Source organism: Silurus meridionalis, chromosome 18 (genome assembly GCF_014805685.1).
Source record: "Silurus meridionalis isolate SWU-2019-XX chromosome 18, ASM1480568v1, whole genome shotgun sequence".
Lineage (NCBI taxonomy): Eukaryota > Metazoa > Chordata > Actinopteri > Siluriformes > Siluridae > Silurus > Silurus meridionalis.
The window spans coordinates 3583513-3611012 of NC_060901.1; the positions used below are offsets into that span (position 1 = coordinate 3583513).

At 42.2% G+C, this 27500-nt stretch overlaps 1 protein-coding gene across 1 annotated transcript in view; it reads left to right on the plus strand.

Moving 5' to 3' along the window:
• Positions 1-27500, plus strand: part of erc1b (ELKS/RAB6-interacting/CAST family member 1b) — a 198812-nt gene that overhangs the window by 45298 nt on the left and 126014 nt on the right. The window contains 5 exon segments of the mRNA XM_046873276.1: positions 705-842; positions 5018-5158; positions 7123-7263; positions 12255-12448; positions 26317-26452. Of these exon segments, the coding sequence (XP_046729232.1) occupies positions 705-842; positions 5018-5158; positions 7123-7263; positions 12255-12448; positions 26317-26452 (750 nt within the window).

The window sequence follows — 27500 nt, forward strand, 5'->3', positions numbered from 1 at the left end:
GAGCTTTTTCATTGAGCTGTCAGGACGTGATGAATGGATCGAGTTTACAGAATGCCCATCTCCGCTGTCATTTATCAGCGCTCGGCTCGCGCAGGCTTCACAGCGGCCGCCGTGACAGATAAGGGAAGTTTTATGAGCGAAATTAGCTCGGAATATCGCTCTAATGAGGTCGTTATTTATTTTCAGAAAAACTTTTTTTTTTGTTATTTATTTATTTATTTTTTTGGTTTTAAAGCTGATTCGTTTCTTAATGCGCGTCATAAATATTTATAAAACGCAGAATTCTGGGCCGAAGTTTTGCTTTAACTTTTTCGTTATTTAGAATGCGGACGATTTTTGATACGTAGTTCGATTTCTCCTCCGCGAAAGGCCGTGGCGCGTCCTGAGAGTCACGCAGAATACGGATTAACATGGCAGAGGTAGAGCTGCGTCTTCCTGCAGACACAACAGGAAAAAGAACGTCTGGTTTTATTTTGCACTACAAAGGTGTGTTTGTGAAAGGGGCCATGCGTTCGAATTCAAAAGGCACTTTGATGATTTGCAGTCTGTCTGAATTGAAGAAATAAAAGTGAACATCGTGTTTGTTTCCAGTGCATCGTGTCGAATCGGATGGAAATCGGATCGTACTGCATCGGAATAGGGGGGAATATGATATAATGCATATCCATGATCTGCTCACGTTTGTATTTCTTTTCTTTCGACAGATCGAGAACCTGCAGGAGCAGCTGAAGGATAAAGAGAAGCAGATGAGTAGTCTGAAAGAGAGGGTCAAATCCCTGCAGGCTGATACCTCCAACACTGATACAGCTCTCACTACACTCGAGGAGGCGCTGGCTGAGAAGGCGAGTACCCACACACACACACACACACACACACACACACACACACACACACGGTCCACGAAGGCAGGACTGATCGTAGGGTTGGAGCAGTTTGAAAGTTCTTACGTTATGTGACTACAGGTGTTTCCAAAGTTCATTTCCACATTTAGTCTTCATTTTGCTGTTATAATGGAGCTTCACTCTTCTGGGCAGATGTTCCACTAGATTTTGTGGAGATTTGTGCTCCTTTAAATTCAAGGATGTTAGTAAAATGTAAAGTCTGGGACTGCTGTAGGTGAGGAAGTGAGGAGGCCTGGGGTGCATTGTGTTCACATTCATTATTCAACAGGGTTGGAGCTCTATAGCAGGACACGCAAGATCTTCCACACACTTCCAGCTCATGCAAAGTTTATCTTCTTAGAGCTGGAAGCATCGTCATGCTGGAACATGTTTTGGGCCCATACAATCGAGTGTCTCCAGTGTGTATGAACACTGATCAGTTGTAACATTGGGTGGTGAAGTGAAGAACACTGATGATCTCTTCATCGTGGCACCTGTTAGCAGGTGGATTTATTTATCAGGCAGCAGGTGAACATTTTGTCCTCAAAGTTGATGATCGAAGCAGGAAAAATGGGTGAGCGTAAGGTTTCGAGCGAATTTGACAAACTGTGATGTCTAGACGACTGGTTCAGAGTGTCTGCAGCTCTTGTGGGATGTTGCTGGTCTGCAGTGGTCAGTATCTATCAAAAGTGCTGTGAGATAGAGATGACAGTGAAGGTTCTGTAGTGCATCTCCATAGGATTCAGGTAGTTTCGCTCAGAGCTTTAGATTCCTGCACAGTAGCTGAGCTGAAGGTCAAATATACCGTCTGATATACTGTTTTTCAGCAGACTTTTGAATCCCACTCCAAAGTGCTGCATGAGTCAGTGAATCTGTCTGTAATCTCAGCACCAGACGCTTTCGGTTCCTCAGGTACTGAATGTTTTACTGTCTGACAATCTTGAGTCTGATTGGTTGCAGGAGCATGAAGTCCTGAAACTTTAAACCTTGCTGTCCCTATTAAAATACATCAGCAATGAAACATAGATTTAGGAAATACACTACATAGATAAAAATATTGGGACATCAGATTATTTCCCCAAACTGTCCCCAAAATGTTGAAGGCACACAATCGTTCATTATGGATTTGGATGCTGGAGGATGAAATTCTTCCATTCACTTGAGACCCAAAACCTGTTCCACTATGGAGCTTTATGAAGATATTTCATTCTTAATGTTCCTAAAAAGGTCTTAAATGTGACTTGGTGTGAAACCTGCAGAAACCCTGAGTAAATGTGATTTTGGAGTAAATGTGGTGTGGGTGATATTATTGTTTTGCCGGATGGTAATCACGCTTTGCTCAGAGATGGTCCAAGATGTCTCTCAGGTGCTCCTACGCTAAAACATACATCTCAAAGTAGAATCTGGGTCAAGGAAGTATTTTTTTTTTTTTTGCAAATGAGTCTTAAAAAACTGCTAATTAGGTGAAAACAAGACTTGAAACTTCCCAGAAAGAGGCTCAGTGTTTGAAATCAGTAATGTTTAATTCAACCAAAATCAGTTCCCGGTGTTTTCACTTGAGCAGGAACTTAAATCGTTTCTGGAACTAAAACCAGGTTCTGGTTTCTTCTGAAAGGATTCTTTTTATAGTAAAAAAGAAAAAAAAAAACCCCAAAAAACAGCCTTTTTTATCACCTGAAATGAAGCGAGCCGGCCGTTCACTGCAGACTGACCCCTGTAGAGAACTGCAGCGGTCCCAACGCTGGCCAGCTCCTGCTTGATGAATATGAATGAGTTTGAACCCTGGAGGTTATTAACATCGGTTTAGGTATCTGCGGTCTGGCTTGTAAAAACCTCTTTCCTCCGGCCTCGCATCGCTCACACACACACACTCGCTCTCTCTCTCTCCAGGACTCGGGCCTCCTCTTTCTCTTCCCTCCTCTTCCTCATCTCCCTGAACCAGCGTTGCATCGGCTCAGGGACGGAAATTGAATTTGTCAGCCATCTATTTGGAGAGTGAACATGCCGGTTCCACTCAGAGCAGCTCCAGTACAGCAATCCAGGTCACAAGCGAGCCTCTGTGCTCACTGACGGATGGCAGATGCATTAATACTTATTAAAAAATTGAATTTATCTCTATATATATATATATATTCACTCAAATTGTATTTTTTTCTTTCTGGCCCCATGTCCATGATGCATTTGGGAATTTCACACAATTCAGCATGTTAAATATGTTGCAGAATGCTAAATACTAGTGTAAGGAAACTGCATCATAATAATATACTATGTGGTATGTTGGACTTCTGATCAAAAGGTCGTGAGTTCGAATCCCACCTCTACCAAGCTGCTGTGGCCTTGAGCGAGGCCCTTAACCCTCACCTGCTCAGGTGTGTGAATGAGATAACTGCGAGTCTCTTTCAATAAGGGCCTGCCAAATGCCGTCAAAATGTAAATGGAATGGAAGAACGACCTGTTGTTAAAAAGGTGCACCAAATCATTGGGATTTCTCCAGCCAGAGGCACACAGTTGTATTTAACGTCTTTGGATGTGGTAGCATGAAACTAGGGGACCCAAACCTGTCCAAAATCCAGCTTCCATGAAGATATGCTTTCCATTGGCTGGAAAAGAGTGGAAGATCTCCTGCTATGGAGCTCCGGTCTCGTGCCTATTTACATCAGTACCTGACTTTACTAACACCCTTGTGGCTAAATGAATCTCCACAACATCTAATGGAACATCTTTCCAGAAGAAGGTAAGATCAGGTTATGGATGATTTGTATCGTGTTGGAACTCTGAAGAGGTCGGTGCAATTGTTCTTCTGCACACACACACTTATGTGGATTGTGGACGTCAGCTGTCTGGGGTCGCAGTCGCAGTCTTAGACGATGCCTGTCCTACAGAGCAGTCACGCTTAATGTCACAGCTGGATGCAGCCGAGCCAGGAGCAGCTGCCGTTGGGGGAACTGAAATACGTCCTTCTCTCTGTGGAGAGGGGGTTGGGGGGCAAACGTGCACCCTGCCAGAAAAACACCACTTCGAAACCCTTACTGTCACTGCGTTATTACACCCCCCGCCGATTACATCCCATTCCGTGTTTTCCTGCTCTCGCACGCATGCGTCCTCCCAATGATGAAACAGGTGCTTTCTCCAACTCGTTCGTCAACCTGCGAGCGACTCCGGTGGAATGAACGGAATCGAGATCAGATTCCCTCCGGTTTCCCCAATACATCGTGTTGCTGCTCCGCCTGCTGTTCTTGGCAAAAGTTGACACAAGTATGGCTCTCTTTCTTTCGAGGCTCTTTTTACAAGAAAGTACTTTATTTATCTACGTTTACACACCATCGCCTTCAAAACAGTCCCCTGCGAAGTGAGATTGTGTTTCTGGAGAGAAACTTGATTGTGAGGAGTTGGTGACAGGATGCATTGTTGTCGTGGAGCATCCAGGTTATCAGTTCAGAACAGCGCCGGTTGCACAGAAAGATGTCTTTTGGCACACAGACTTATGAAGGTCGGTGCTCCCTGTGACTGTGCATGCAGCCTTGTGCTGCCATCTGTTGGCGTGTTACAAAACTAGTAACTCATTAACTGGAACACCAGCAGAAGCAAAAAAGAAAGGTGTTTTACAGCACAGTGAAATTCTTTCTTTGCATTTCCCAGCGATTATAGGAAGCTGGGGTCAGCCATGATACAACTCAGCTGTTCGCCTCTAGAGGACGCTCTCGTCTATAACGCAACCAGGAAAAACTATCGGTGCGGATTTTTGGCAATAGCTGGTAGTTCCAGCAATCGACTACCAGTCGACCTCTAATGACGACGACCTGCATTTAATTATCTGAGTTTCTCAGAATGGCGTACTGCCGTCTGAGATGCATCGAATCTTTTTGTGTTCTCAACTCTACTTTCCTGTTGGAATATGATGCAAGTCCGCGGCCGTAATCCACACATGCAGCCGGTTACGAGTTTTTCCTATAAATATGATGCAAGTTGTAAAACGATTTTGAAACACGAACAGCATTCATTTAGAATCTGTAGTTTTGTTTTACTGAAGTAAAAAAAAAAAAAAAACCTTCATGCGAAAAACAAAAACCGGAAGCATTTCTTCTGAGGTCCGAGTGAACGGTGAGGTTGATGATGATGTTTTGTTGTGTGAGCAGGAGCGAATTATCGAGCGTGTGAAAGAGCAGAGAGATCGAGATGAGCGGGAGAAGGGAGAAGAGCTGGAAGCCAGCAAGAAAGAACTGAAGGAGCTGAAGGAGAAACTCAGCCTGCTGCAGGGAGACCTGTCTGACCGTGAGGTAAGATTCACACACACACACACACACACACACACACACACACACACACACACACACACACACACACACACTTCTACCTAAATCATGGCAGTTGCCCGTTCATGGACAGTGCTTAAACATTTAAACGTCTCACACACACGTTCCCATGACTCCAAACTTCTTGAAACTGTTTTCCGAAGGTCTGCTTGTAGCTCGTTTTCTCTCCGACAGCCCGTTTATATGATTGACACGTAGAACACAACGATGGTTTATAAAAAGCCTTCGATGAGAATTTCAGGCCAGAAATGCTTACGGGAATCCAAGTGTATTGAAACTCCTTAGGATTTAAAGATGCGCTTCTTTTTTTCTTCTCACAGTTTGACCATTAAAAAAAAAAAAAAATCCTGCCAGATTTGGGATTTACGCCTCGTATTTAATGACGAAACACACAATAAAGGCTTCCAGCCTCTATAATTGTTTTATTACTCATGTGTTTTAGTTGCCGTTCTGACTCAATCGACCGTGTGTGTATTTTCAGCATGTGGGTTCAGGAAAAGGAAAAAAAATTAATAAAATTCATTGGATACTAAAAATCGGATCTGAAACTCCGTTTTGTTGTGATTAAGGGGTAATAAAGTGACGGTCACGGTTCAGTCCGATTTCGACACGGTTTGTATTTTAAAACAATTTCAAATGAAACGTCTCCTCAGTTCAAATAAAAAATAAAATATATACAAATAAAATGGAATAAATCAAATTAATGTAATACATTTTTTTTATTGCTTTGATCAAATAGAATAATTTGTTCAAATAAAAAAAATAAATGAAAATTTTAATTTATTAATTAATTATTAGACCCCATTTGGATATTATAATTTTTTTGTTTAATATTTAATTTTTGAAAGATATGATCTTAACTGCTCTTCTTATTTCAGCATACTATAACAAGTACCTTCATTCCTTCAGCTCATCTGGAAGTTTTTGGTCTCTTGTTTCTCATATTCCTCTTGACAATACCTCAGAGATTCTCTATGAGGTTCAGGTGTGGGGAGTTTGCTGGCCAGTCAAGCGCACCAACACCATGATCATTTAACCAACTTTTGTTGTTGTTAGCAGTGTGACCAGGTGCCAAATCAGCATCTCCATAAAGCTGGTCAGCAGAAGGAAGCATGAAGTGCTCTAAACTTTCTTGGTAAACGGGTGCAGTGACATTTCAAAAAACACAGTGGACCAGCAGCAGCACCCCAAATCATCACAGACTGTGGAAACTTAACACTGGACTTTAAGCAACTTTATTATCAAATCCAGATATAATACGAGTAAAACATATCATTAAAAATGTGATTTTCTAAATATGTCCCTGGCATTGTGCAGAGGGCCGTTCCAAAAGCGGGCTGTAGTTGAACGTGAAACACGTTATTGATGCATAGAACGTATGGTACAGTCCACGTCATTACGATATTTTGAAGCGAACATTTTGTGTTCGTTCATTTCCCCCGTTTTCTCCCCTAAGGCCATGTCCACACGAATATGATTTCGCTTGAAAACGCTTATTGTTCTCACGGTTTTTTTTTGTTGCCCTGCCGTCCACACGCTCTCCAAAGCGGATACAATTGGAAAACGCTGTTTTCTGTGGAAATTTAAGGCTTTAGAAAAAAGCGATGCTGCATTTTTAGTTGCGACGTTTTAAAACCGCTACACGGATCGAACGTCTTACGTTACAGTGACGTAAGCGGTTTTTTTCCTGTTTCGGTGTGGATCATCGACTTCCGGGAAACGATTGAAAATCAAACACTGTGGACGCGGAGCATTTTGAGACGAAAACGCTGGTTTCAATTTTCGATGGCAGCCTCGCCGCGAATACCCTGGTTTCCATTAACAGCCTCGCGTCCCTCCATTTTTTTTGGGTCGCTGTACAGTCTTTTCAAGTATTACATTACCTGATGTAATCTCTCTTTCTCTCTGTCTCTCGCTCTCCGTTCCAGACATCTTTGTTGGATCTGAAGGAGCACGCCTCATCCCTGGCCTCCTCGGGTTTGAAGAAGGACTCCAAGCTGAAGAGCCTGGAGATTGCACTTGAGCAGAAGAAAGAGGAGTGTATCAAACTGGAGAGTCATCTCAAAAAGGTGAGCGAGAACCTGATATGTAAACATCTAGAAACATCTATCGCTGTTCTGAATAATGAAGTAGCTTTTTATAATAATAATATTGGGCTGATATCCTGAACACAACAGGGTTAAGCATGTGTTTATGAAACAGTTCATTATCAATATTGATCGTAGGTATTGGGGAAGTGGGAGTTCAGTGGTTAAGGCTCTGGGGTACTGATCGCAAGGTCGGGGGTTTAAGCCCCAGTATTGCAAAGCTGCTAATCTTGGGGCCCTTGAGCAAGACCCTTGACCCTGTGTGCCCCAGGGGCGCTCTATCATGGCTGATCTTTGCTTCCTAACATCGCTGAGGTATGCCAAGAAAGAATTTCACTGTGCTGTAATGTACATGTGCCAAGTTAAAAGCCCCTTTATCTTTATTAGGCTAGTACTCCCCTAGAGGTACACTCTCTGGGCAAAAGTATTAGGACACCAAACTCAGCACAAATACAGCTCCATGAAAATAAGCTTTACATACAATATATGGAAGATCTACTATTGACTGCACCCCAGACCTCCTCACCTCACCTACATCACTACCTGCATTACAATTAAGCAGTTGAGGGTTCAGTTCGCAGCAGTTCCGGTAGTGCTGCAATTTGAACTTCCGAGCCAGGGTCCAATGCCGTAACCACTGAGCAAACACCTCCCTGGTAAATCTGATTCTGATTCGGACTTCACGAATGCTCTTGTATCTGAACGAGCACACATCTCCACAAACATCTAGTGCAATAGAAGAGTGGAGGTTATTATAAGAACAAATGGAGAATGAGATGTTCAATATAGTGTAGGTGATACCATCTGATGTTTTCTTTTATATATATATATATATATATATATTGGGGTGTAACGATACATGTATTCATACTGAAATATTTTCAGTACAGGGCTTTTGGGTTCGGTGCACATGTGTATGAATGCATTCCTTTTTACGTGCAGAACATAATCTGTTTCCTCAGGACTGTATTTAGTGGCAGACCCAAGTTTGTTAACTTTCCTCTTCGCACTTTAAGGATTTTTTTTTTACATTATTATTTTTTAAACTTTAAAATATACACAACAGTGCCAGGAGTAGAAAAGAAACTAGAGTTAGCGCAGTGTCACTGTGGCTACACACTCCGTACTGGAAATACAATTTGTTTTGCGCGTGCATTAAAAACGCTAAAGAATCAATATAGCGCTAGTCATAGCCGCTAACCAGGAAGTGGCTAGCTGCTAACGCTAGCGCTATGGATTTAAGATTTTTTTAACACAAACTCAGTAATATGCAGGATCCAACTGGCAGTAAAAGTAAAACTGATTCTTTAGCATTTTATGTCCAGTTTAAAGAACTTCCATAAAAAAGGAGAAAATCCGGACAATTCCACATATCGAGGGAGTGAATAAACGAAGGATGGAAGGAATGGAGATATTTGTTAAAGACGTAGATCATATCTTTAGAGCATTAAATATTAAATCAGGGTCCAACAAATGTAAACAGCTTATATTTCAGTTTATTTAATTTAATTAGTGCCAATTTAATTGATTTCTCACTTCCATCAATATTATAAAAAAGTGTATCGCAATAATTTAATGTATTTAATTTGTATAAAATATTATTAAATATTGAACCAAGCAGGCATTTTTTTTTAATTGTTTAAAAATGTAAACCAATCAAATGTTGATCACAAATATTAATAATAATAAACTGTGTTTAAATTCTGTCAATTTTGTGTTCCATTACACCCCTAATATATATATATATATATATATATATATAAAAACAGGAGCTACATTGTTTTATAGACATTATTTAACAATAAATACAATTATAAGTAAATGAAAAAGTACCGCCTCCATCTAGAATAAATTAAATTGTAATATCTGGAAAAAGAGGGCGTGGTATAAGTGGAATAAAACACATCAGGATGGTAAATGTTCATCAGGCCGCATCACACCATTGTTATTGATCTCGTTTTCTCCTCTCACTACTTCATGCCTTTTTCTTTTTCTCCTCATGTGCACCATAATCTTAACGTTCTTGCGATCATCACTTTCTTTCCCGATCTTTTTTATTTTCCTCCCCCCCTTTTTTCCTTCTCTCCTAAAGCACCCTGAGCCCATATCAGGATTTTCCTCCAATCTTGTAAGTGCATCCCGATGTCGGAAATCTTGCCTCCTTGTGTGCGCGTGTGTGTGTGTGTGTGTGTGTATGTATACGCCTGGCTGCCTAAGGAATCTTCCAAATCTGTGAGTTGTAAGGCTTCTCTTGCATGAGCTCCAGGCTTATCTGATGTTTGTTTTTGTACACACACACACACACACACGCACACAGGAAGTGAGAGAGATTTCAGCTTTGCCCCATGTTTTTGAGTCCTACCTGCATGAGCTCATCTTTTATCTAAAGCTTCACGCTGATTCGGGTTCAGTTCCTAAGGAGACCCAAACCTGTGCTTCTGTACACAATGTCTGCTCCATGAACATCTGCTTTACATGGATTGAAGCGGAAGATCTCCTGCTTTAGGTCTCCAACTCTATTGAATTTTACTAACACCTTTGTCTCTGAACGAGCACCAGATCTAGTAGAACATCTTTATATTATAAGAGGACTATAATGTGGAATTGATGTTCATAACAATCTTAAGGTCAGGTGTCCACAAACTTTTTGTCCTTATAGCGTATCTGCCCTGTATCTATTCACACCGCACAGATCCTATTTATATCAACGCTGTATTGTGTGTCCACCGTAAAGACGGCGTTTAAAATCTGTCATTTCCCAGCACTGGAAAACGTTCGTGGGAAATTCAGTCCTGTACAGTGGCGGATTATGTTTCTTGGTGCTCAGTGGCTTTGTGGACGCGTCCAGATGCCGTTCCCGTGGTCCAAAAGCAATGAAAAGTGTTGGCGGCGCGCTCGATCGCTCACACAGGTCTCGTAAAAAACGTGTACGCGATAACGCGATGACAGCGTCTGGGTACGAGACGCAGCGCCGTGCGAGAGCTCTCGTGTTATAAGACGTGGCCCAGCGGCACTCACACTGAGACGCAGAGAAGACAGAACAAATTTAACCACCGAAAATATTTCAATTGGCATAAATATTCACGCTCGTTACAGCTTAGTGGTTAAGGGTCGGGGTTCAAGCTTCGGTATCGCCAAGCTGCCACTTTTGGGCCCTTGAGCAAGGCCCTTAACCTCTCTGTGCTCCAGGGGGTGCCGTATCATGGCCCCATCTGAGCAAGCTGGGATATGCGAAGAAAGAATTTCACTGTGCTGTAATGAATGTGACTAATAAAGGTCTATTCTTCTTCAATTTGAATCACAGATGACCTGTATATATATATATATGTGTGTGTGTGTGTGTGTGTGTGTGTGTGTGTGTGTGTGTGTGTGTGTGTGTGTGTGTGTATATATTAGGGCTGAAACAATTCCCAGAGTAACTCAAGTAATTCGAATAAAAAATTGTATCGAGGCAAAAGATTTGCCTTGATGCTTCTTTCATTCCATTTAACTAAACACGGAGCACTGTGTTTCCCCACGGACTGTTATTACTGACGCACCACCCGCTAAACTCTTGAGCGATCTGGGAAGAGTGGAGGTTATTATATTGCACACACACGTTTGTCCATATTGTGTATGTAATCATTTACTCTTCACACTCTAATGATACAATTTGCTCCATGTTTGCACTTTTTAATACTCGTTTCTGTCTGCGCGTGTTGTGTGTGTGTGTGTGTGTGTGTGTGTGCGCACACGTGTATAACTTTTGCATATGTGCTGAACCCGGCATCCGATGCAATCCAGAAGTTCTTGATGATAGCTGCAGAGTTATGCGTACTCAATAAATTTTTACGGCTATATAATACATTTTCTTCCAGACTGCAAAACCAAAACACACACACGCACGTCGCCTTAGGCGTACGTCTGAAAGTCCTCGCCTTGTCTCGGTGGTTAGTGTGGAAACCTCCTCAACTTCCTCCCCAGAATGGCAATTAATACACATGCTGTGGATAAAAAGTATTTGCACCCCGGACTTCCCCAGCCATATGCGCTTCTTCCCCAACCTGTTAAAATTAATTTGGAGGCATACAATGTCTCCTGCTGTAGAGCTCTGATCTCAACCCTACTGAACATGATGAACGCTGACTGCACCCCCAGGCCTCCTCACCTTCTCACCTACATCACTACCTGACCTTACTAACACCTTTCCAACATCTTACCAGAAAAGTGGAGGTTATTATAACATCAAATTGGGACTGGGAATTGGATATTTAAACAGATACACATGGTCAGATGTCCACTAACATTTTTCTTTTAATTAGCAATTTAAATGTTTTTTATTCTTTTTAATTGTTTTTTATTTTTTATTGTTTTTATAGAAATATACTAATGACCTATTGCAATGTATTTTATTGATTTATTACTACTGCTACTACTGTTTATTTTCAAATAACGTTTTTGTGACCCTGGGGAGAAACTCCTCAACTGCTCGGTACTCAGTTGTGCCCCGGTGGTAATTTAGAGTTATTGCATTTGGCTGACGCCTTTATTAAAAGCGATTTTAAGGGGTCCAGCATGGTGTGGCTGGGATTTGAACGCACAACTTTCAGATCCAAAGTCCAAGTCAAAATCCACGTTTCTAGAGCGCTGTGTAACGTTGTTTAGTTTATGAAGACCGTGTCGCCTCTGAGCCTAATCGCTGCAGGAGCGTTTAATTTATCTGGCATCGGTTTAGCATACTTTTTTTTGTGTACAATTGGGTTGTTGTGATGTCATCAGATGCAGTGGCAAGGAAGGCATTAGTCTAATAAAAGCACACACACATACACGCACACACACCTGACACTGCCCAGGCTTGGGCCAGACGTTAGCACTCGCAAGTCCCATATGGAGCCAAACACTACTTTTATTTATTTCTTATAAAATTTTTATTTTTAAAAAGGCAGCTGTATCGTAGCGTTAACCTTCGACCCCGTGGTGTGTGTTGTGTTTAGGCTCAGACGGCGGCTGCAGAGGCTCAGGCGAACACGGAGCTGTCAGAGCGCATCAGCGCACTCGAGCAGGAGGTGCAGCGCCACAGAGAGGATGCCGGGAAATCCCAGGCCGAAGTGGACCGTCTGCTGGAGATCCTCCGAGAGATGGAGAACGAGAAGAACGACAAAGACCGCAAGATCAGCGAACTGGAGAGGTACACACTTATACACAGATCGTGGCTGTATATAGGTCACGCAGGCTTTTTAAGCCCTATGCGTCTACAGAAATGACACGTGTGTAAGTAAGATTGATTTGCATATCTGTATCGCTGGCTCTGAGAAAACATCTCAGATCTTCCAGGTGCACATCGATGCTGCCAGAAAGACTTCTGGTATTCATGTGCAATTTTTTATCGCTCTTGTCGTCATGGTAACAAATAAGCGCTCCATCCAAAGTGTAGAGAACGACACACATTATAAATAAAATTATTCCTTTTTTTTTCCTTCATGATAGCAGATAAGCAGAGCAATATTTACAGCATCACAATAATATTAATAAAATTAACAAAAAAGGTTTTAAAATTGTATTATATCAGTTCCAAGTCTTTTACTGAAAATGACGTATTAGAGGTTGAACGATTTATCGTTTTTCTACGATTAATCGGCACCGACAGTAAATCAGCCATCCGCAAAAATCCATTCTGATAGTTTTTCCGGGTTGCTGTCATTACAAGAGCAGCCTCTAGAGGTGAATCACTGATGCAACATGCTGTCTGTTTGTGCCCGTGAGGCTGCACGCTGCACGGAGAGCACTATATTAGATTTATTTGTTATAATTTATTAATTATTCCATTATTTTTATTAATCTAATTTTAAATCAGTTATCGGCACGTCCGATCCAACCATGGTATCAGTATCAGAAAAATCCGGTATCTATAATACTGAAAGAGAAACCCTCTCCTCCAAGTGTGGTCTTCTGCTCTGGATTCATTTGCTTTAAAAGAAACACCTGACAGCGTTCACCCTATTTAGCTGGTATCTTCGATATGACCGTGAAGATCTACACTTATATGTGCAAAGATTTTTGCACATATGAACTAGGAACCAGGAGATTCAAACCTGTTCCAGCATGACAATGCCCCTGTGGACAAAACCTGCTCCATGAAGATCTGCTTTACATGGTTTGGAGTGGAAGATCTCCTGCTATAGAGCTCCAACCCTATTAAACATGATGAATGTGAACGCTGACTGCACCCCAGGTCTCCTCATCTCACCTACATCACTACCTGACTTTACTAACTTTGTTGTGTTTATATGAGCCCAAATCTCTATAAAGATCTAGTGGAGGTTATTCTCACAGCAAATGAGTGTGGAATGGGATGTTCAGAAGGCATCTTATGGTTTGGTGTATGGAATTCAAACCTCTGTTTAAGCACAGCAGCTCGTAAATCCGTGAGCAGCTCGTGGATCCTCTCAGCTCTAACATCTTTCTCGACATCTCGTACGTTATGGCGTCACTTTTCCGGCGCTCCGGTTCCTTTGTTGTGGATAAATCGTGAAAACCGAGACGCATTTTCTTTTTTTCTTTTTTTTATAACACCCAAACTTTTACGCTCAGCTGTGTCTAATAGAGAACTGGCGTCAACATCTCCGACTAATTCTCCAAATCCCCAGAAACACGCCGCAGTCCTGTACAGCTCGGAGTCTTTGACTCTGAATCGCAGCATGGGCCTGAGTTTGCGGAGTATCCGCTTTCCTGGCGGCTCTCGCTAAAGGGTGTGCGATTTTGCCCTGCAGGGACGGAGCTCGAGCTGCGAGGAACCGACTGCGGGCTCTCAGACTTGTGGAACACCTACTACTTTACACAGCCTCAGAATTACTCTTCATGAACTGTTAGGAGGATTTGCTGTAGGTGTGTCTGCTTGTGTCAGGAATAGCATCTACAGTATGTGTGTGTGTGTTTCTAAGTGTCTGTGAAATTTTATTGGAGACATTCAAAATATGGACAAAAGTATCAGAACACCTGACGTTTCTAGCCATTCGTGGTTCTTCTCCAAACGGTTACCACAAAGCTGGAGGCACAAATTGCATTCCTGCTCCAGCATGGCAGTGCCCCTGTGCACAAAGCCAGCTCCTTGCAGATCAATGTTTGGAGAGGAAGATCTTGAGTGGCCTGCTCTAGTGCACTGATCTCAACCCTAGTGAACACTGACTGCACCCCCAGGTCTCCTCACCTTCTCACCTACATCACTACCTGACTTTACTAACACCCTTTTAGCTGATGAACACAAATGTCTATAATCTAGTGGAACATCTTCCCAGAAGAGTGAGGCTCAAAAAGCACATACCCTACCAATGACCAGGTGTCTGCACACCTTTAGCAATATAATGTGTACACCTCAATCTAGAAGTTTCTGCTGATCATCGGAAGGCATTTGTATGAGAATGTGTTGAGGAATAACATCTTAAGATCTTGAGAGGGACCAGGGTCGAAAGGGAACCTCGTCCTCATCATCTCCACTGTTTATTGATGGACACGAGTGCAAAATTGTTTATGGAAACCGTAGAACGTTTTTAACAGCGAGCGGTTTCCAAATGGACATATCTCCACCCAGAAGTCAGGGTACATCAGACAGGTCTGGAAAGAAGAAAAGGGACAGGTGGTACCTCAGGAGCATGTGTAGGTCGAGAGGGAGGAAGAGGGGAAGGGATGATGGAGAGAGAGAGAAGAATGGATTTTTAGGTCATGTCTATGGTTTATGTAATGGTTGAAGGCACTATACAGTGTGCAAGCAGGGACTCCTACAAGACTCCTGATGAGTATGATTCTTCTTGGTTGACCAGTTTTGGAATTTCTCCTGACGATGAACAGCATCCCCAAAAACTTGACGCTTCCACCCACATGCTTCACAATGATGATAAACGTTTGGTTTCGGTCCAGCTCTTCGGTCCGTCTGTTTGTCTCCGCATCTGAAATGCTCCACCATCCTCCACGTGGAAGCGAAGAACATTTCTGGAAGTGCAGCACCATGTATAAGCAGCTCTAAACACATCTGGAACCTGGGATACTCGCAGGAGAAAACGCGTCCCTCCATCATCGAAAAGTGTTTTGATCGGCGCTTGGTGTATCTACTGATCACCAACATACAGTTCAGCATCAGTTCAACATCAAGCAGAACATCTTAAAGAGAAATAAATGATGAAGAAACTCCAGACTCGAATTCGCAACAACACACGTGACTCTTTGAAGTAGATGAAAAGGTTTTGTGCTCATGATCATTTGAATAGAAATCAGTCATTGTCATTTTGAGTCATTAATATCATTCTATTAATAGATCAATGAGCTGAGAGTCACATTCGAGTCTTTTCACATATGAGTTTACACAAGTTCATTTGAAGGCAAATACTTTTGTACTTTTTCTCACCTACATGGTTTGTGAACTTCATCCATCACCGCATGATGAGGGTCAAACCCTTGTAAACGTGTCGTCACTCACAGACTCTTTCTGCTGCTCATTTACAATAATGAATGCTAACCTTGTTCACGCTGTGTCTGTTCTTCCCTTTTGTCTTCTCTTTTCTCCTCTTTTTTTCCTCCCACTTTCCGATTTAACTTTGCCCTGGAACACTGACTCATCTCCTCAGTTTGGCTTCAAGGTTAGTACACCTGCTTTTCTTCTCCAGCTCATGCTGTATTATGAATTCATGTAGCTCAAACTCTCAGGACATAAGTGTGTGGACACCTGACCTCAAGAATTCTTTGTCTCCATTCCACATTTCGAGATGTCGTTCCACCGGATTTCGTGAAAGTGTGCGCTCATTCAGCTACAAGGTTGTTAGATAATTCAGGTACTGATGTACTCGAGGTGAAGAAACGTGGCATTTTTAAACAGTGAAGATCTTCCACTTCAACATGGTTCTCCTCCAAACCGTTCCCACAAACTTGGAGGCACACGATGTTTTTGAACATGTTCCAGCATGACGATGCTACTTGTGCACAAAACCCAGCTCCTTGAAGATCTCATGGTTTGGAAGATCTCAAACCCTATTGAATGTGAACGTTGACTGCACCCCAGGTTTCCTCGCTTCCTCACCTACATCAGTAACTGACTTTATTAACAGTTTTGAGGCAGAATTGAAGACAAATCTCCACAAGGATGAACAGAATCACGTCTGTCTTCTGATCTTCTCAAGTTCTAGCTGTTTGTCTTCTAGTTCCTGTTTATTACGCAATCCCAGAAGAGTGGAGGTTATAATATCAGGAAATTGAGACCAAATGTGGAATTGGATAATAAAAAATAAAAAAAAGCACAGGAATCTCATGGTCAGGTGTCCACAGACTTTTGGCCATATAGGGTACCATGGCGGTTGCTATAGAAACGTGTATTATATATTCCTTTAGAGTGAATGCATATAAGATGGAATAAGATGAAACGTTTTCAAGTGCGTGTCGGTATTTGCTCACGAAAATCATTTCTTGCTGAAGTTTGTGCCTTTTTTTTTTTTTTTTTTTTTGCTTTCAAAAAATGAACTTTCATGAACTTGTCTGCCTCGGTATGACATCCGTACGAGCTGTAAGAGTGAGAAGGTGTCAGAACCCTTTAATTAGAGCGTATGGATCTTCAGTTGTTCCTTCAGTGTCCTGCGTGTGACGCCGGCGTCTCCTTCTCTCCTCACTCAGTGTGTGGTTTTCTCTCACACTCATTATTTTCCCTCTTCATTCTGGAGTTCGTTTTTTTTCCACGCCAGGCTTCATTTCTGATGCAGTACCTCACTCAGGGGAAGGGGGCAGTGAGGAGACATAACTCTCTCTCTACCTCCCTGTCTCTTTCTCTCATTCTCTTTTTCTCTGTCTCTCTCTCTACCTCCCTGTCTCTTTCTCTCATTTTCTCGGTCTCTCTCTCTACCTCCCTGTCTCTTTCTCTCATTCTCACGGTCTCTTTCTCTACCTCCCTGTCTCTTTCTCTCATTCTCTCGGCCTCTTTCTACCTCCCTGTTTCTTTTTCTCATTCTCTTTGTCTCTCTCTTTCTCTCTACCTCCCTGTCTTTTTCTCTAATTCTCTCTCTCTCTCTACCTCCCTGTTTTTTTCTGTAATTCTCTCACTCTCTCTGTCTCTCATTAAGATAGAAATGGACTTTATTATCGATATATTTAAGATTGTAAGAGCGTAGGTGAGAGAAAATGGATCTGAAGGTCCTCTGGTCCTGTCTGCGGTCCCGGCAGGGTATCAGTGTTGTTCAGCGCACCGCGAGGCCACATGATTTACTTTATTAGTCGGAGAGGCAGGGGGCGGTCATCCGGCCGAAGCTCTTCACGCGCTCCTGCTCACACTGATGAAAACGGACAGATGTTGGCACGTAGTGTCGAGTGTAAACGGGCGCCCCGTCGCTCACCTGCCCGCGGACCTTCTCACAGCTTCGTCTTGGCAGCTCTGAAGTCCAGCGCTTGTCAGTTTTCAATAGCGGCACTTACCGCAGACGGAGCTGCTAATTTCGGAGCTTTGGTCTCTGTATATCGTAATCTGGAAGAACGTACAGCAACACCACAGAGCTGCAACAATATCTTTCCCATGACATCCTGGGAAACGTGATCAGACAAGAAACAAGGAGTCTTCAGTACCGTTATAGACCAGACCAAAAACAGACATGAGCAGCCTGGAATTACCAGATAACGTCTTATCAGAAAATAATTAAAATTGGGACTTTTTTTTATTATTAAATAGTTTAAAATAGACTGGTTTATAGGCAGGTATGAACAAAAATGGTATATGTGTGTCATGTACTTATTAAAAACCACGATTCATAGACAAAGATACAATACTGGTGGTTTATTTAGATGTTGAATTTTAGATCAGAAGGTCATGAGTTCAAATCCCAGCGTTACCAAGCCACCATTGGTGGGTTCCTGAGCAAGGCTCTGAACACTTAGTTGTATAATTGAGATCATCCTAAATTAGTGTGGCCGTAAATTCTTCTGGTGGTTAAGATGTTAGGCTTCTGATCAGAAGGTTGTAAGTTCAGATCCCAGTGTTACCAAACTGCCACTGTTGGTTTCCTGAGCAAGGCTCTAAACAAGCAACTGCTCACTAGTATAAATGACATCATTTTCTTCTGGTGTGAACATGGAAGCTCAGGGATAAAGATGTTAGCCTTCTGATCAGAAGGTCATGAGTTCAAGCTGCCACTACTGTTGATGCTCAATTGCCCAGGTGTATAAACTACATCATCGCAAGCCAATCTGGGAATAAATTTAAATGTAGATGATGATGGATTCCCTTTTCTTGTTCGGACATGGTAGATCAGTGGTACAGATTATGCAGAGGTGGTAGCTTAGTGGTCAAGGCATTGGACTTTGGATCTGAAGGTTGTGAGTTTGAATCCCAATCACACCAAAGCTGCTGAGTTGTATGCTTGAGATAAATGTAAGTCAATCTGGATAAGGGCCAAATAATGGAAATGGAAAAGCTGATCAGAAGGTTATGAGTTCAGATCTCACCTAGCTACCACTACTGATAGCTTCAGCAAGGCTCCTAACACTCGACTGCTTAGTTGTATAAATCAGAAGTCTTTCTGGAACAGGGAGTCTGACGAATGCCGTAAACGTTAATGGTCTGGTTTAAGTCACACCCACTTCTGGATCATCTGTGTTGCATGTTTTACTTCACTGTATATACAGGGTTTATATAAGTAATCAGTGTTGGAGTGTGTGTGTGTGTGTGTGTGTGTGTGCGTGTGTGTGTGCGTGCGTGTGTGCGTGCGTGTGTGCGTGCGTGTGTGCGTGCGATGGCATCCACACCGTCAGCACATTAGTGAGTTTTAGTGGTTTTTCTGTTTTCTAGCCTGCAACAGCTCATAAGAGCTTTTAAGTTTTTTTCCCCAGAACAAACTTCCTTCATGTACGTTCAGCCGCGCATTCGGCTCTGGGCCGCAACCCCTCTACAGTCCGGCGCAATCGCGTGTCGCTCGTAATTGAACCGCAGTTCATAACGAGCTTTTTCTCTCTGCCCAGTAAAACACCACACAGCGCCGGACGGGCTACTGTAGATCCCCTACCGAAACCATACGCAAACACATCCAGAACAAATCAGCTCTCGCCCTCCTGCCGCACTCACGTTTCTTTCTTTCTTTTTTTTTTTTTTTTTTTTTTTACGAGGTCTTTACTTGGTGCGAGTTTCAAACGCTTGTTTGAAGAAACTTCTTGCACTAGTTTCTGGTATTAACCTTCTTCTGCTTGAACTCGTATCATGAGAATTGTGATGCCTTTTCAAGTCGTACTCAGGCAACACCTCACCCAGATCTGTCTTTAAATATCAATTATTAATATCTCCAGCAAATCTTCAAAATACTTCCCATTCTAGCGTTTGATGCCTGTATAAGTAACGGCTTAATAAACATCCACATTGAGTTCCCATTTGCTCTTATAATAATCTCCACTCCTCTGGAAAGATGTTCCACTAGATTCGGTGGCCACAGGGGTGTTATTAAAGTCTGGTAATGATGATGTTGAGGTGTGAAAGCCTGGGGGGTGTTCAATAGAAGATCTTCCGCACACTTCCAACTCCTGTAAAGCATGTCTTCATAGCAGTTTGGTGAAAAGCCAGAGGTTGAACGATTCATCATTTCATTTTTCGATTAATTGCGAGATCGATAATCATCACGAGGGCGGCCACTAGAGGTGAATCACTGACACTACGTGCTGTTTGTTTTTACACGCAAGGCTGCATGCTGCACGGAGAGCGCTATATTTATAATTTAGCCCATTTTTATGATTCAGTTTTTTTTTTTTTTTTTTTTATTTATTACTTTTAACTTTTGTAATAAAGTTTAGTGATGTTTTACATTGAGTGTTTTTTCTTTTTTTAATCCATTTAAAAAAACTATCATTAGTTTAATCTTGTTATTGACAAGTACAATCCAACCTAGCTACAATCAGTCGCCCTCTAGTGGAGAATCACATATGGCAAAAAAAAATACTAAAAATGTCAGGTGTCTGAATACTTTTGTCTGTATGGCGTTTGCATGAAATGAATTTAGGTAATTTGTGAAAAAGAAACGAATCATAAACCAATCAGAGTTCGATGGAATGATTCATTAGCACACTTTTATGTTGTGTGTGTGTGTGTGTGTGTGTGTGTGTGTATGAGTGTGAGATAGTGGATATCTGTTAGTCATTAAATGCGTATTCGGGCACGCATACGTGTGCGTCGGTGTTTATTCACGTGTCCGAGCGGGTTGTCTTTGGCACGGCGTGGTGCTGAAAGATCTCCCCGGCCTGCACTTCTTCCTGGGAGGTACTCGAGCCCTGGAAAACGTTGACAAGGAAATCAAAGCGCAAACCTGTTTTTCTTGAACTTCAGAAGGTCTTCTCGCCCTCGAATCTTTTTTTTTTTGTTCCCCCCTTAACAAAACCTTTTGTTCTGCTCTCTGTATGACATGAAGTTGGACAGATAGATAAATGCGGGTTTTATTTTTTTCCCCCGTTCCGACGCTACCACTGTTTTGTGTTAAACGAAGCGTCCAGCCGCGCGATGAGAAAGCTGGGAAGATGCGTTCTACGCTGGATTTTATTTAAAAGAAAATGTTAATGTTGGAAATGAAGCAGGTTTTCTCCACAGCATGTAAACGGAGGTCTCAGTGCCAGAGTTCACTTCGGCTGTGTTCTTTCGGTATCCGTCTGCTGGGCTTGTTTTTACAGCAGTCGCTAACCCTGACGGGCTTCCACCTTCTCAGGAAAAGATTTCCAATTTTCACCCCAATAACTCAAGTCTGTTAACATAATTACTGGCTTTGTAGAGATCTTTCCATTTAACATCCAAGAGTGTCTGTGTGTGTGTGTGTGTGTGTGTGTACAGACTCACCTACTGCGTTAATAAAAGGGTGAGTGAGTCTCTCCAAATTTCTCCTATATTTATCATGTTTCCTCGCCCCTATACTTACCGAGTGATTGATTGAATAATTGGACTACTCGACTCGGTTGTTCTTTCTCGAATACAATGAAGTTCGATTTTCCACACTCGTACCAGTCGCCTGCGTTAGACATGAGACTTGTACAGTGAGAGGAAACTAGTATCTGGGTGCATCTCTCTTCACTTCATGTTTAGCCTCCTGACTTTACAGTCATAAACGGCAAAAAATCACCAGCATGTATTCATAAAAATACACATCTGATTGTTAGGGGAACGGTATTCAGACACCACAAATGACCAACGTCAGAACAAAGCCGTTCTTGCCGATTGCGGCTTCAAGACGTCTACGGTAGTGTTTTCTTTTTTTTCTTTTGCGCCATTGTGGTTGAATCTTTGGCCCGCTTTTTTTTTTTTTTTTGGCAAATCATCTTCAATTTCCTGCGATATCCAGGGTCCTTTTGATGAACTCGCAATTTTCTTCTCGAAATTCCCCGTAAATTTTCAACGGGATTCAATTTACAGTGGGAGACGCCATGCAAGGCCTTTATGAGTTCTGATGTCAGCCAGATGAGAATGGGTTCCGTTTGAGTCTGTTTCCTCTCAAGGTTTTTTACGCTTATTGTCTTAGGGAGTGTTTTTCTTCTCTGCCACGGTCACCTCTCTGGTTTGCTCATCACAGATACATTATTTCAACAAAAGTATCGAGGCACCTGAATTTTTACAACAAGATGTGGTTCCGAAAATAGTTTTTAGACCCATGCAATTGTATAGGACTTCTTTGGAGGCTGTGGCATGACATTTTCTTAATTAACTGAGCATTATTGAGCTCCATGAAGATATGCTGTGCATGGTTTGGAGTGGAAGATCTGCTAGGAGACCCAAATCATGTTCCAGCATGACAATACCCCTGTGCACAAAGCTAGTTTCATGAAGATATGCTCCTGCTTTAGAGCTCTGATCTTAGCCCTATTGAACATGAAGAAATTGAATGCTGGCTGCACCCCAGACCTCCTCACCTCTTACATCACTACCTGATTTTACTAACACTCTTGTGGCTGGTGAACACAAATCTCCACAAAATCTACTGGAACATCTCCCTCTTCTCCAAGCTGTTGCCAAAATTGCAACGGCCATTAATTGGCTGTAGGTGAACATGTCAAACCAGCGATCAAACACTACTGTGTGGTAGATTTAAGCCTCATATTATCATAATCTTTTAGGATTTTTTTTTTTTTTAACGTGTGTCTCAGACGACCAAATCGTGGCCAAAATCACACAGTGGGCACCTGCCTTTGGTGAACCAAGCCAATGGAGCTTAGGATGTATATCTTGTGTGGAATAGTGTGAAGGACCATTTCTTGTGGTTCCATGAACTTTCTACCTTGCTACAGCTCTGTTTTCCTTTTGATTCATGTTTGGTACCACGTCTGTGATTTTGTCACGGAGAGCAAGTTAGAGCAAAGAACAAAAAACAGGCGAATTGGACGCATAGACTTTTGGCGCGACGTACGTTTGACCTACGGCGCCGCTGCAACGAGTCTTTCGAGGTGTTTCAAGCGGCACGGCCGCTTCAAAAGAGTGGAAGAACCCCAACCTTGGCGTGGAAACGTAGATAAATAAAGTACTTTGTGTCTTACTTGGAGCTCGACTCCCAAATTTTTTTATGCCATTGTGCAAAATCTTCTCAGCCCCAGTTTCGCAGCTGTATTTTATAACGACACCAGGGGCAATTTTGTCCCCAACCTTTATTTTCATTGTCTGTATCTTTTCTCTTACGCTTTTGTGTCTGAGAAGAAGACATGTGTCCCGAGACCAGTAAAGGAACCTCTAGAGGTCCAAATTGCTGAATCGCAAACCGTCATTTTTTCCCATAACGAGACTGACTGGAAACACTGACGAAAAAGAAAGCTGCACGTGCGATTGTGCTTATTGTGATTTATTCCTGCTTATTGAGATTTACTGTTAATGGTACCTCCTACTATAAGAAGACTCCTAATGGTCTCCTCTGCGCCAGTCCTTACGGAGTGTTTTCCAGATCTTGGAAACACTCGCGCTCCTTTTTTAGCGAACGTTTCAGAGCCGGTCAAGCTTCACCGAATCCGACGTCGATCAGACTCCAGCCCAGAGTCCATCTGCCCCTCTCAGGCCCCTGGTTTTACAGTAATTGTTTTCCCTGCTGAACTCAATAGAGGAAGGTCACCTCAGAGTTAGATCATGAAGAAAAAAAACACGAATTAGAGAATCTTTTACAGGGAATCATAACAGTCAGATGCTTATTAAGGATTCCATCAGTGCCAAAGCAGATGGCTTGGCCTGAGCCTAACTGGGAAAATTCCAGTTTATGACCTATCGTGTGTGTGTGTGCACAGGAAAGGTCTTTTGTTCTTATACAGTTAGTGTGTGTGTGATGTTGCTTTGGGGTTTTTGCAACGCCACCGATTTGGGATAATGATTTGAACAATATGACATGGTGCCTGCCAGGCCTGGATATTGAGGAACACAGGCGCAGCCGAGCGCAGTACAGCACACCGAGCGCTCGTGCGGATGGAGTCGTGTAGTAGTTAACCGTACTTGCAGACCTCCGGGAAGCTGGCGCAGCATCTGAAAAAGAAATGTAATAAACGTATGTCATTCGTTTGCGCTAATTTGTGCCATAAAATTACTGTTTGTGCTGGTTCGGTTCGTCCGGCTCCTGCCAAAAGTGGTGTCACAGTGCATTAAACCTCACTCAAGTCAAAACCTAACAAAAAATCCAACCAAATTAATGTTATTTCTGTCTGTCATACCAATGCGGGTTAGCGCTTGATCCATTCTTCTGATAACTCGCGTCACCTTCTGGATGTTAAAAGATGGTACCACAGTAACGATGAGTCCGGTTGGTCAGAATGCGTGGATTAATGCAGCTTCAAGGCAAATAATTCATTTCAATGAATTCAACAGCTACAAAATGGTTTTAATGACATTTTTCCATGAGGTAATAATTAGCATGTTTTTGTTCGCATCAGTGTGGAGTAGATTTACTCCCACCCCCACCCCCCCATAGGACAGTTTTCAGAATCAGAAATCAGAAAGAGCTTTAATGCCAAGTATTAGATCACCTACGAGGAATTCCTTTTGGTGACCAAATCATCCAGTTGCACATTTTTATAAAATATAATAATAATAATAATAATAAAAATAATAATCTCAAAACTTAAATAAAGATAAAAAATATAAAAAATAATAGTAATAATAATAACATTTATAATAATAAAAAAAGAAAAAAATGAGAAAAATAAAATAAGTAAATAAACATCACAGAATACATCGCAAAAATAAATCATAAAAGCTATCCTGGTAAAAAATAATGTTTGTAACAGAGAGAAATACAACATAAATAAATAAAGGCATATTGCATCTATTTTTTATTTTCAGGTTAGGGTTTGCTCAGGGGCCCAGGAAGGGCAGCTTGGTGTGCCTGGGATTTGAACTCTCGACCTTCTGATCCAAAGAATTGTCATCGTTGTATAGATTTGCGGTCTAATAGAACGATGAGCAACGTTTAAACTTTGAACGAGGAAAAACAAAGTAAAAGCTGATAATCAATGTATAAAAAACGTATTTTTTTTTTTTTACTTTAAAAAAGGTGTTGTGAAAGGAATCAAACACACACCATGTACTTCAGGAGATGATTCGTGTCTTGGAGTTAGCTTCGGCTTTTTTGCTTTTTTGTTGGAGCGAACAAAAACAAAGTTTGATTTAAATATGTTTCTGATTACTTTTCTGTAAAGTTTCTGACGGAAAAGATATTTCTTTGGTTCAGACAGACGGCAAATCATCAATTTGCTCAAGTGCCTTCTGACCTCTAACGCATGGCAGGAAGTTACAGCTCTACCTCTGCCATGTTAATCCGTATTCTGTGCGAATCTCAGGACACGCCTCGGTCTCATATTCAAGTAGCAGCAGCGGTGCTAAGAGATATCTAAAATATCTGTCACGAATCATCGGTCACTTTATAAAAAATCAGTGAAGTGCATCTACTAATAATTATATATAAATAAATAATTTTTTACTGATGCACTTGTTTAAAATGATGCATCGTGATACAAATGCCAACTCGTATCCGACTGCACAGTTTTTCAAATCGATGCATTGCATCATTAACTTTTCTACAGATGCACCGATACGAATCAGTGAATCTTACCATCCTTCGTAGCAGGCCACTCGAGATCTTCCTCTAAACCCATATTTACATGATGTACAGATACAGATCTTTATGGAACAGCATGCGGTAGTGTTAGTTGTTTTGGCTCGAGTTCGATCCACACTGCGATACGTCTTTCCACCGACATTCACCCTGAGCGCCAGGAGGCTGCGGCTTTCTCCAGCTTCTCATTAAACACGGCCTTGGCGGTGCTCTGATTGCTAGTCCTGAAGAATGATCAGGTGTCGGAGGTATAATGGCTTGGCTCGCAGTCACCTGTCCTTGTTTGGGATCACCTCGTCATAATTTAATCATGCTTGGAACTCACCCTACACTTCTCTAATGCTTCCCGTGAGATTTTAGTCCTCCACTGCCCATTTTTCCACTCTGTTTTGTAACCCGGATCAGTGTAGCTGTAGACATCGGGGGTCCTCCAGGGAGCCGTAGGTAGAGCTTTTCTGGAGCACGTATCTACACGAGCCTCGTCTGGTAAGGGTTGCAGCGAATCCATGAGGGTTGGTGTATTATTCTTCTCCATCAACTGATTCGTGTTGGCTTAGTTACATCTCCATCTGCTTCGTGTACAGAGAGAGAGAGAGAGATAAGAGATCAGGTTTCCTCGATCGTTTCTGTGATTAGTAACTCGTTTGGCCTACGACGCTGTGAGAACAGAATACGTGTAAACATTACGACGCTCGTAACAGGCCTGCAACGCTCTTCTCAGTAGAGTTCGGCGGCTGCAGAGCCTCAGAGTTTCCCTTTTGCCTCAAACAGAACCGTCCTGCCGTCTACAGATAAGATTTATTTTGCTTTTCGATGTTGTTCGAGTCATACCCCACCAGGCTTTTCTCACCTTTCAGCACCTGGACAGGGGCAGTAATTAAGAAATTCCACTGATTTGTAATTGCTGCTTGTTCTCTCTTGTTCACGCACTGACTTGTGTTTTTTCTTCTGCTCATGTTCTGTAACTGGTTTCTGACATTTTTTTTTGCAGGCAAATGAAGGACCAGAGTAAGAAGGTGGCCACTCTGAAACACAAGGAGCAGGTGGAGAAGAACCGAAACGCCCAGCTGATGGAGGAGGCTCGCAAGCGGGAGGATAACATCAGTGAAAGCTCTCAGCAGATCAAGGTAGTTCTAGCACTCAGAAAGCTTAGTAATATACCGATGTATCTGTATGTGGACACCTGGATTTAAGATCGGCGTGTGTATTTTTGTGAACATCCCATTCCACATGACACGAGTCCCCATTTGCTGTTAGAATAATTGCCACCCTTCTGGGAAGATGTTCCACTAGATTTTGTGAATATTTGTACTGTAGATGAGGTGAGAAGGCCAGGAGTAGCGTCAGCGTTCTAATTCATCATGTTCAATAAAGCTTGAGCTTTAAAGCAGGCCACTTAAGATCTTCCAACCCATGTAAACCAATTCTTCCTGAAGCATTGCCATGCTGGAACATGGTTCCTCTAACATTTGGGGAAGAACCACATATCCTGGAGGAGTTGATGTCCCAATACTAGTCATTTTAAAGCACATTTCTCTTCATGATCTAGTCACTAGCTTTCTCACGACATACCAGGGGAGAGGAAGAAGACCAGAACGTGCTTCCTCCAAGACACGTGAAGCCCACCTTGTCATTTTATAGTCATTAGGGTTTGGAGGAGAACCGCTTACACACCCACGATTGGCCAGTGTCGCTTCGATCGACAGAGCGCAGAGTAATGCTATGCTTTCTCTGGAGGTTATGACATCACCCGGATTTGAACTTTGATTCGATCTTGTGGTGATCTCTCCGAACGTTCCGGCCACCCAGAAGCTCCTGGCTGATGGTCCAGCAGCGGTTTACTTTTGAACGTAGCTCCTCCGCGCTATTTCGGGTTGACGATGACAAACGTGCGGAAACACAGAAACATGGCGTTTTGTTAAGCCGGAATCGTCCTGTCCGAGAAAAGTTTGCCGGATGACGTGTTATGATACGACCATATGTTTTCTATGAAAGTGCAATTTTTTGAAAGCTTGGATTCTTATTATGTAAAAAAAAACAAAATCTGATCCCATATTCAGCTTTCAATTCAACGTTAATCTCCGACACTGGCCGTTCAGAAGGACTGTTTTTCCTTCTTTTTAAAGACTTTTGGACAAAAGACTCCTGGTTGGGACCCCTTTTTAATTTAACTCC